The 12096-nt window shown below is 40.2% G+C and overlaps 1 protein-coding gene across 4 annotated transcripts in view; it reads left to right on the top strand.

Annotated features, from left to right (window-relative positions):
- IPO11 (importin 11) overlaps nt 1-12096 on the top strand; it is a 311009-nt gene that overhangs the window by 129217 nt on the left and 169696 nt on the right. For all 4 annotated transcript variants that reach the window (XM_077816907.1, XM_077816909.1, XM_077816906.1 and 1 more), the window contains exon 21: nt 1571-1684. In XM_077816907.1, coding sequence (XP_077673033.1) covers nt 1571-1684 — 114 coding nt within the window. The remainder of the gene's footprint in view (nt 1-1570; nt 1685-12096) is intronic.

Raw genomic sequence — 12096 nt, forward strand, 5'->3', positions numbered from 1 at the left:
ATGCAGCTCTTCCAGACGGTAATATGCGGTTCCTTGTCTAGGCACCGACTCCAGGGCTGGAGCTACAGGCACCAACTTTCCAGCGTGCCGGAGGGTGCTCACTGCTCAACCCCTGGCTCTGCCACAGGCCCTGCCCCCACTCCACCTCTTCCCGCCCTCTCCCCTGAGCCTGCCATGCCCTCGCTTCTCCCCCCACAGAGCCTCCTGCAGGCCATGAAACAGCTGATTGGGAGGTGCAGGGAGGGAGAGGGAGGCGCTGATTGGCGGGGCTGCAGGTAGGTGGGAGGTGCTGGGAGTGGGGATGGGGGGAGCTGATGTGGGGGCTACTGATGTATTACTGTGGGTCTTCGGCAATGTACATTGGCAAATTCTGGCTCCTTCTCAGGCTCAGGTTGGCCACCCTTGGTCTAGTGGATTCACTGTCTCCATGCAGAGACTATGATTGATCTTTGGATGTATTATTACCTGTTATAATTTGGTTCATATGCCATCTCCTTTCTGAGTGACTGCACATTCTACTAGATCAGAATTTATGTCTGTAGCCCTCCTCAAGGATGTTCCAGTTGCTGAAAACTGCAAAGCTGCATCATGTACTTTGGTGCATACTTTTTCCAGCCATTATGCTGTAGTTCACACTGCTAAATTGGATGCTGCTGTGGACAACATAGTTCTCTCCTCAGTGCTGGACTCTGTTCCAAAACTCCTGCTTACTTAAGGGGGTTACTGCTAAGGAGTCACCTGAAGTGGAGCACCCACAGGAATACTACTCAAAGAAGGAGAGGTTACTCACCTTGTGCAGTAACTGGAATTCTTTGAGATGTGTGTCCCTGTGAGTGCTCCACTACCTGCCCTCCTCCTCCTCTGCTTCTGAAGTTTCCTCTGTGGGACTTTGTAGTAGAGAAGGAACTGAGGGTGGTTTGTACACAGAGCCTTATATAGCCTCAGTATGTGGCATAAGCATATATGTAGGCTGCATGCACGAGTCGAGTGGGCACTGCTACCAAAAATCTCCAGTCAAAGGCACAGAGCACATGCACACCTGAGGTGGAGCACCTACAGGTGGACACATCTTGAAGAAGTCCAGTACTGCACAAGATGAGTAACCTCTCCTTTCCTTTTACTGAACTTGGTTTTTCTTGGACTCTTTCTTCCCACACAATTGAATTATATAAACTATTCTAATCCCTACTTTGGCAAAACCACTTCAATATGAAAACATCGTCAGTTACCAAAATACGTTTTCTTCTTTTCATGCATGCCTAAGCTTTTACTCACATTTTCATAATGTCTGCTATGAATAACATGTTCTGTGTAATAGTTACATAATCATGGACCATTTAACTCTCTTGGTAAGAAATCTTAGGTATTTTTGTTAATGGGAAAAAAAAGGAGCAAGTTCAAAACAAAAATTATATTTACTATTGTGACAAAACCAACTGAACCTAGCTTGTGCAATTTTGTCTCAAAGATAATGTGTGAAATTTTTGGAAATTTAATAGCTTTAGTTTCATGGTTAAGTAAAATATTTTACTCTGTTAAAAATATTGTCATTTTGATTTTTTGACTGTAGATACGACCATATGTAGGATGTTTGGTTCAGTATTTACCTCTCCTTTGGAAACAAAGCGAGGAGCACAATATGCTGAGATGTGCCATTCTAACCACTCTAATTCATCTTATTCAGGTAAAGTATCAAAATCTTCCTGATATTTTCTCACATTTGTATATTCTGTGTAATATTTTATGCTGGTAAACTGAAGATAGAATTTAGCTTTATCGAGTATTATTTACATTTTAGTTATCCTTAAGTGCTTTATAATAGTATATTCGAAACATAGTGCCATAATTGTGTAGGCAAGAATTGCAAGTATTATACACTCAACGGTTTTGTTTACATAGTTTTGGCCATTAAAAGGTGCTTTATTGAGTTTTGTTGTTGTTAAGTTAATCAAGTTAACTCCTCATTTTGAAAAATTTTGGAATTGTACCTTTTAATCTTCTTTATGAAGTAATGAAGAATGCCTGTAAGGTTTTAACAATTTGCTTTTTTCTGGCTTCTTCTCCTTCCCTTAATCCAAATGTTTAGGTTGCATGTCTCTTCTTGCAGATACTGGAGATAGTTCAGAGTTGTCCACAAAGCTCTTGGGCTTGGCCACATCTCTTCCAATTTTGCACCACATTCTTTGCCTATTGAGGATGTATCCCTTCATTTACTCCTCATTTATATCTCAAAGAATGGAGAGCTCTGAGGCTTGAGACCCTGTCCAACCCCTCTCACTCTGAAAGCTAAGACCCAAATCAGAGTAAGAAGAGTTCTTACCCTTGAGACATGTTTGGATCCAGGAGGAAGGTGGCAGCCACTGGTGAGGGAGAGAGAATAAGCAAGCTAAAGGCAAGGACAAAGATGTAATCAAACAAGAATGGAAAACTCCTGAGAAAATGAAGAGATTCTGTGCTGGGTCCTAGAACACAGACATTTTCTTATTATCCTACCTCAGATTGAGGCAGCAGTGCTATCCCAGGTAAAGGGTTTATCTGTTGAATTTTCAGGTCAAGTTAAACAGTTAGTTTTCAGTACTGCACTGCTTGGCTTTTGCCAAAAGATAACTAACAATCCACTTCTTTGAAATTGCATTAATTTTCTACAGTTCTGAGCGTCAGTCTCTTTCCATTGTGTATAAACTGAATACAAACCATTTTACTTTTGGGGACTGCCCACCCTATGATATTCAGTGCGTTCACACCTGTTTTTATAGGAAACGTTTATAGAAGGATAATGAGGGTGACTCCAGTTTCTTTAGCCTTCATCTATTCAATTTTTTCAGGAGCTCTCAACACATTCCTTCCTATTTAATAAATGAAAATGTACTGTGATTGCCTCTTTTTTCCTTGATGTTTTTAATATAGCGTATTCTTGGTTTTGACAAGAACCAAAAAGAAAATGAGATGTAGCTTTTGGAAAATCACACCTTGGACAACTCCATCTTTACACAATACCAAGCCAGCCCAAACAGGACCAAGTACTTGTTTTGAAATATGTTTTTACCAGCTTTTAGAAAAGGAAAGGCATATTACAACCCTAATGGGGGCAGGAGGGAGCTGTATATATGATAGTTAAAAGTGTGCTCTGTGTGCAGCTGCAGTATTTAATAAAATAGCATACATAAAGAATAGCATGGAGAATAATACAGAAAATGTCCTAATGCTATTATATAAATCAATGCTTTGCCCTTACTGGGAATACTACATTCAATACTGGTCATTGATCTCAAAAAGGATTTTCCAGAATTAGAGGGAGTCCAGAGATGATCAGTAAGAATGAGTAGGGGACTGGAAAAATGCTCACACAAAGAGATATTGAGATTGAGCAGAGATTCATGGCATCTCAGTAAAGGGGAGTTACATGGCACGAGAGGAACTCCAAGTTCTTGAGGAACCTGAGTCGTCTTTATTTTCAGTTGGGTTTAGCATTGCCACCGTATGTATGCTCACTGTTTCATCAGTAATGGGCTCCTCTCTGGCACCAGCTGCTACTACTGTGTTACAACCAATACTCTTGCCTCAGCAGCCCATCTTTGGAGGCAGAATTTTCTTGTTCTTCATTTGGCTCATAGCACAATGGGGAAGGATCTCCCACATGTTCTCTTAGGCCCCTTTCTTCTGAGTTCTTGGGTTGGAAAGGGAGTCTAGCATTTCCTATAAACCTAAGCTCCGTAGGAATTATGAGGGTAGCCATATTCTGTGGTACTCTTCCTCTTGCGCCCCTGGTTTCTACCTGTTTAATGTTCCTGTATGGCCACACTGGAACCCTGGGGTCCTTATCATGAGCATCCTCCTCATGCACCACCTCATAATGAGACTTCTATCAGAAGAACATAACAGTGCAACATCAGAATCTCCTCATGATCCTCAGCCTGCAGAGGAAGTCTTTGGGGAGGAGGAACAGCTCCAAAATGAGGACATTATGCCCCAGTTGGGTATTTCATCTTTGTGTCCGGAGGAGATGTTAATCTGTTTAGCAGTCTCATTTGGATGACTATAAATTTTCAGGATTTACTGAGAAAAGTTGCTGAGATTAATAACAGCCACACTGGGTTAGACCAATGGTCCATCTAGCCCAGGGTCTTGCCTCTGACAGTGCCAGATACTTCCGAGGGAATTAACAGAACATGGCAATTTCGAGTGATCCATCCTCTCTTGTCCCTCTCAACTGCTGGGATTTGGAGGTTTAGGGACATCCAGAGTATGGGGTTGTGTTCCTAACCATCTTGGCTAATAGCCATTGATGGACCTATCCTTCATGAACTTACCTAGTTCTTTTTTAAACCCAGTTATACATTTGGTCTTCACAACATCTCATAGCAATTAGTTCCACAGGTTGACTGTGTGTTGTACGAAGTAGTACTTCTGTTTGTTTGTTTGGAACCTGCTGCCTGTTAGTTTCATTGGGTAACCCCTGGTTAGTATGTTATGCAGAGGGGTAAATAACACTTTCCTATTTAATTTCTCCATATCATTATGATTTTATAGACCTCTCCCATTTTCCCCCTTAGTTGTCTTTTTTCTAAGCTGAACAGTCCCAGTTTTTTTACTCTCTCCTCATATGGAAGCTGTTCCATCCCACTAATCATTTTTGTTGCCCTTCTCTGCACCTTTTTCCAATTCTACTATATCTTTTTTGAGATGGGGCGACTAGAACTGTACCCAGTATTCAAGGAGTGGGCATACCATGCATTTAGATATTTTCTGTCTCATTCCTAATGGTTCCTAACAGAGGTTTTTTTTGACTGCACATGAAGTGAAAGTTTTCAGAGAACTGTTCCATTTGAGGAGGTGCAGGAGACCCCTCACAAATTGTTGCACATCCTGTATACTTTGATGCCAAGGAGAGTAGCTCTTCCCATTAATGAGGGTTTATTGGAACTTGCTAAAAACATTTAGCAAACAGCAGTAACTGTCACTGCAAGTTTAAAAACAAGCAAACAAACGAACAAAAAAACCCAGACAAAAGATACTAAATGCCATTTTTTCAGAATATCTTTGTTCAAATCTGGTACCAGGCTCTTTATCTGTGGCTGCTGCAATCGAGAAGATTATACAGCCCCAACCCAAGATTACTCCATTTGAGGAAGAGCTGAAAATAACTAGATCTGTTTGGTCATCAAATTCATCGGCAGGCTTACAATTTAGAATGTTAAATTGTCAGGCCGTGCTTGCCTGTTATTTTTTTAATTATAATTAAATTCACAGATTAAGTTGCTATAGAAACATAGGAAAGACTTCAAATTCCTGATTAATGAAGGACAGTTAATTTGCAAAAAGCACTGGAAGCAGCAGATGATGCCTTGCGATCTATGGTAATATCTGTAGTAATGGGGCAATCTTCTTGTCTCCAAAGTTTCAGAATCCCAAGAAAAGTACAGTCAACAATGGAGGATCTATCCAGAGTTTTGATAGTAAACCCTAAAAATTAGAGTTTGGCAAGACATATAATAAAACCTCATTTTTGAGGGTTCATATCAATATCTGATTATATGATATTAGGAGGAGATTCCCCTAGAGTGCAGATTATCTCTCATCTTTCTTCTGTGGTATTTCTTGCATCTTCCTCTGAAACTTATGGTGTTGGTTACTTTTGGAGACAGAATAGTGGACTAGAGGGACCACAGGCCTGATCCATTCTGGCAAGTCCTATGCACCTATGAAATATATTTTCATTTGTATACTAAGATTGTGCTTTCTGAATATATTTATTATTTTTGTGTAGCACCTTTGATTTGTTTTCTTTGTTCAGAGTCTTTAAATAGAGAAGTCCTTCCTCCCTTTTGCAGAGGCATCTGCTATTTTTATATTGAGATGCTGCCTGCTACATGAAACACTTCTTTCTTCTAAAGACCTCATTTTTGTTCTTTCCTGACATCCAAAGATACTTCAGATTTGGCACTTCTCCCTGTGTTCATTCTGTGGAAAGACAAAGGAGAAAGCATCTGCTCTAGAAATATATGCTTTAGCAGTTTTCTACCTCATAGGGAATTTGCTCAGAGGAATTCACTGAGACTTTCCAGGAGACTACTGCTTACCAGATGTCCTAATAAATATAGCTCTGTATGTATCCCCAGAAAGTCAAAGAGTTAACCCTCTTGAAAAAGGAATCTAAAATAAAGGCAACAAGTTATGAAAGTTGGAAAACTTCCTGTTTTCTTTTCTTCCATATATAAACTCCTAAAAAACAAACTAGTTAACGATATATGGACAGAGGACAAAACTAAATACAGGACCGAAAGAGAAAATACAACATAGTTCAAAACCAAAGTGGGGCCTGAGGTCTAGAAAGGGTTATCCGAATGATAGCCTCAAAATAATTCAAAATCAGGCATGAAGTCCAGAGTGGAGCAAATAATACACACCAAAGTCTGTAGTGTTGATGGAGAGCATGCTCTAAAATGGTATTTCTCAGTGATACAGGAATAAGAACCAGAAGTAGGCTTGAGACCGTGGCAGGATTCAATGCATAAAGGCATGCAAATATATTTTATGGAGAAGTGCATTAATTCTTCAGTCGTATATTCTATAAATAAGATGATAATGAAAGGCTCCTGTCATACACATCATGAAGATTTAGGATGCTTTTTCTTTTTTTACTCACTCTTAATCTGGTCCTAGAAAATTGCAGGTTAAAACAGACATTTTAACCAGTTGGATTAGAAAATAGTCTAGAAGTGATGCAATCTTGGTCCCCTTGAAATAAAGGGGAATTTTGACATTGACTTCAAATGAGCCAGGATTTCATCTAAGATTTTTTCCACCAGATGGAATTTCTAAAGTGAATACTTATTTCCCTTGCATACAGAAGTGTGATAGGTTGGACCCCTTGGGAAGCCACCTGATCTGAGATATCACTGAGTCTACCTGTTCTGCCAGCATGGGCCCCCTTTAACCTGTCTTGCTGAGCCAGGCTCTTAAAACCTCCTCTAACATGCACATAGGCAGGGCCACACAAAGCTGCAGATAAGCTCTGGTAAGACTCAGCTCTAGGGGCTTGCCATAGCACCCAGATGTCAACCCCCACCCTTGGAGTACAAACCCAAAATTATATGAAATTCACCTCTTTCCTCAATGTGGAGGAAGGTATGCACAACTTCTCGCCCCCTAGTTAGAAATCACATAAACTGGGTTATATTGTAAACCAGAAATAAATGTATTAACTATAACAGATGTATTTTAAGTAGTTAAGGAGGTAGCAGACAGAACAAGGCAGATTACTAAGAAAATAAAACAGCAAGCAAACTAAGCTTAATACACTAAAGAAACTGGTTACATGTAAGTTCGCACTCTAAACGTGGTTCTGATCATCATCTTCACAGCTAGATGCCCTTCCAGCCTGGGTCCAGTTCTTTCCCCCAGTTCAGTCTTAATTGTTTCCAGCAGTCATCTTGGGTGGGGTAGCAGGGGAGAACTGACGACCTGGATTACCTCACTCCCCACCCTTAAATAGGATTTGCATAAGGCGGGAGTCCTTTGTTTTCTAGTTTGACACCCTCCACCCCTCCAGCTTCTCATGGAAAAGTACAGAATTCAAGATGGGTTCCAGTGTCAGGTGACATGGTCACATGCATCTATAGGGCCTCTGTAGCCATTCTTTACAGGCTGACCCACATGTTCACAGGAAGATTAAGCTCTTTTGCAGTCCATTGTCTCTTGCTGATGGGCCATCAGTACTGTCTGGATTTTTCATTGTTGTACCTGAAGTGTTAGCAGGGGGCATCACCCAAAGTAACATAGTTGAAATATAGATACATAGTCAATATTCCTAATTTCAGATACAAAAATGATATATGCATACAAATAGGATAATCATATTCAGTAAATCATAACCTGTCCAGGGATACCTTACAAGGTCCATCTTGCTTATGGTACATGTTAGTTATGTCATACTCCTATCATAAGGATATTTTCATAAAGAATATGGAATGACACATCACAAGAAGTATATAAATGAGAGCTTTTAAGCACATTATTTTTAAGAAGTAGTTAAGTTTTATAAAGCAGCTTTATCAGCAGATATCTTTACAATTTTATATTTGTTTTAGAACTACAAGATTTACATTTGCCTTGCTTAAATTTCTAAGGCAGCTACTAAGTTTTGCAGTTTGGGATATTAATAGTTTCATTATACATGATTTCATATTTCATGAAATGGAAAGCGAACACAATCTAGATGTAACAGTATGTTACATAATTTTAGAAATGTAACCAATATGGGTCAAATAACTGTCTTGGCATGGCATTGTAGGCTTGTCTTCACTAAATAAAAAAAGGCTACATAAGAATGCAAATTTAATTTAGTGATTTTATATTAACCTACAACGGGTTCAGTTCCTGTTGCTACAGTTTCAAGCTCAACAGAGTGAAAATCACCTCTGGTGCTTTTCTCAAATTTGGCAAATCCAGGAAGACCAAGGATAGTGACCATAATCACAAGTACAAAGTCTTATCTCTACTACAAGTTTTGTTAAAGCATTAAGTACTGTTACAATTACCCATGCATATATAAATCGTACAAAAACCCAAGCAATGACTAAGAATGTATCCCCAAAGGTATTCAAGGCTCTGATGGATTTCTCAACGGATGATCATTGATAGAGCAGTGCTTCCTGCAGGGATTTCCTGTGTGTCTTCTGTTGGGGTCTTCCCACTTGTACTCAACCAGGGAACCTCTTTTATATTGCTGTTCTGACTCTGCCTAACACCTTATGCATATGAATGAGGGTTTCAACCCTCTTCTCTTTATTTGTACTTCCACACCCCCTGACTATTGGGGTGCCCTGTTTTTCATAGGTTGTTTTCTTAGTTGCCCTTATTATCATTTGTGTCCGTGATAACCTGCAGTCAGACCAGGATGTCCTATGATCTTACAATCAGGTGTCTTCTGGTCTTGGACAGTACATTGCGGTCTACATTGCGTACTGGCATAACTTCTACAGCAGTGATTCTCAGCCAGGGGTATGTGTACATCAACTCATCTAGATATTTGCCTAGTTTTACAACAGGCTAGAGAAAAAGTACTAGTGAAGTCAGTACAAACTAAAATTTCATACAGACGACGACTTGTTTATATTGCCCTACCTACTATACACTGAAATGTAGGTACAGTAGTTATTTTCCAATTAATTTATTTTATAATTATATGGTAAAAATGAGAAGGTAAGCAATTTGTCAGTAACAGTGTGCTGTGACACTTTTGTATTTTTATGTCTGATTTAGTAAGCAAGTAGTTTTTAAGTAAGGTGAAACTTGGTGGTACGCAAGACAATCAAACTTCTGAAAGGGGTACAGTAGTCTGGAAAGGCTGAGAGCCACTGTTTTACAGTAACCCTGTAACCCTACTAGCATAGGGTTATTCCTAGGTCACACATTCATCTCAGACATTTTTAAGCCTATGCCCCAGTATGGCTAAGCTAAAATCTTACATGCCTCGGCCTATTGGCCTTGCATTCCAGCCATGTTTTACTTATGTACCTAATAGACGCTCATCATTCCTAAATGCTTGTCAATCTTATACATATATACTCTTACAATTTAAATCTATTTAGCATACATTGATTATATATGAAATAGCATATGAGTTGGTCACAATACTAAATAACATAATGATAAATGGATAAAAGGAACTAATTGGCTACAGTTAGCTTGAGCTTGAGGTTTGCCCTTAGCCTTATTCCCATCTACAAACAAAAATCTCTAAATTGAGTCAAATGGTGCTTTAAGCTAGAGTTAGCTGGCCTATCAGGGCGATGGGTTGAAACTCAAATGCTGCTGATTGTCAAGCTAGTAATGCAGCGGGAATACGGCAGCTCGAGTTATAGCAGCTCAACAGATGCTAATCCAATCACTCTTTGATGCTTATCAAATTCCTCTGTGTAGCTCTAGTCAGGGCCAGATTAAGGCATAAACTAACTAAGCTACAGTTGAGGGCCTCTCAGTATGAGGGGCCTCTAAAAAAAAAAAAGAAACTGACTCCATTTCAAATTTTATCAAAATCGGTTGATAAATAAAGGAGATCTGGGAAACAGAAGATTCTCTCTAAATAATGACAAAAATATATACATCTGGCTACACAGATACCCTTACCCTTCACTAATTGTTCATTATTGACAGGCAGGAGGCCAAGGCTGAGAAAAAAATGATAATTGCACTGGTAAAATTAGTTTTTCTACGAGTAAGTCTGCTATCAGCCTCCTAAGGCAGTGTTTTGTTGGCCAGCTGCTACTGGTAAAATTCTGACTGTGCCTTCATAACGTATCTAAATAAATAAATAATCTTACTACCGATAAAATCGGGGAAAAAGTAAAGTTGGAGATGGCAGTGTCGTGAAGAAATCCTGCTGAGCTCATACTCGTATGGGACTTGTGCTGGGAGTGATGTCATATATAGCGTCCCCCTTGGCTGGTAATATCTGGAAAGCCGCCATCTTTTGCTTACGGTCCAGCACGCTCAGTCATATAGTGCCTTCATTCCTGTTTTTCTTTGTTTTCTTAAGTGTTATTGTGTTCTTTCTTTTTTGATCTGTACATATGTACAATTGTGTATTTTAGTGTGCACACCACTTTCTGCTTCATGTACTATCCATGCTTCACATGATTGAGTTTGCAGGTGAGCATCTTATGGACTTAGGGTCAAGTGAATCTTGAGGAGAACAATTTGTGTTGGCTTCCCTCCGTCAGTTTTGGGAACCTTCACAGTAAATATCAGAGAGTGCTGACAAAAGGATAAATAAAGGGTTTTGAGAAAAATGAAGGAAGATATACATATATATCAAAATATTCTGAGTATTTGGTGAGCAAGTTATTTCAAACTATCTGAATATATGATTTATAGGCTATTAAGGCCTATAATATTCATTATGTTTGCTTGAATATAGACTAATTTTTCCTCACTTTCTCAATGTCTGTCTATTGATTACCAGTCGTTTTTCTGGTAAATTCTTTCTCTGACAACAAGCTATATGCGTGAGTCTGTGTCCCCGAGGTGTTTACTCGTGATTAATTAGTGGCTCTGGGGGAGACAGCAGACAGAGAAGCAAATGCGAAGAGAGAGAGCTTTTCTTGCAGCATTTCCTAGACAGACATCTGCCCTAAGCATTCTGCATTGAAAGTGACAAACTCTGTAGCTTATCATTTGAGGATGTCATCAATGACTTTGCTCTCTAAAAATCATGAAAGAAAATGTTTTAAATTTCAGTGTTAAAATTAATGTGATGTGCAAACAGACGTACTGTAGGTTGTACTGCTTCCATTAAGTAAGCTGGTCTGTGTAACTGTAACTGCTTTTGTGTTGCTGTAGATATAAAGTTTTCATATCTACTAATTAAGAAATCATAGACAAAAATATGTTCATTTGAAACTATTTTATAATGTAAACAAGCATATTGCAAGACATGTTTTAGTTAGATTATTATTCTATTTTTACAACTTTGACTTTGTATATATGTGTTTACATATTAAATGTCCTTTCTGTGAAAATAATAAATTATTTTTTAATGGTATGGGGCCTCTTACACTTGACACACTTTAGGGCCTCAGAATGTCTTAATCCGGCCCTGGCTCCAGAGGGTAGAGGTGGGCAAACTACTGCCCATGGGCCACATCTGGCCCACGGGACCATCCTGCCTGGCCTTTGAGCTCCTTCCCAGGGAGGCTAGCCCCCAGCTCCTCCCCTACTGTCCCTCCTCCCCCACAGCCTCAGCTCGCTGCGCCGTCAGCACTCTGGCCTGCCATGGCTGGCTCTGGCATGGTAAGGGGGAGGGGAGCGGGGGGGTCAGATAAAGAGGCAGGGGGTCATGGGGCGAAATCAGGGTACAGGGAGCAGGGGATGGTTGGATGGGGCAGAGGTTCTTGGGGGGGGGGGCGGTCAGGGGACGGGGAGCAGGGGGAGTTGGATAGGGGATGGGGCCCCAGCGGGTGTGGATAGGGGTTGGGGCAGTCAGGGAACAGGGGGAGTTGAATGGGGATGGGGTCCTGGGGTGTGGTTAGGTGCGGGGGCGGTCAGGGGTCAAGGAGCGGGGGAGGGGGGTTGGATGGGTTGGAGGTTCTGAGG

This window comes from Eretmochelys imbricata, chromosome 5 (genome assembly GCF_965152235.1).
Source record: "Eretmochelys imbricata isolate rEreImb1 chromosome 5, rEreImb1.hap1, whole genome shotgun sequence".
Lineage (NCBI taxonomy): Eukaryota > Metazoa > Chordata > Testudines > Cheloniidae > Eretmochelys > Eretmochelys imbricata.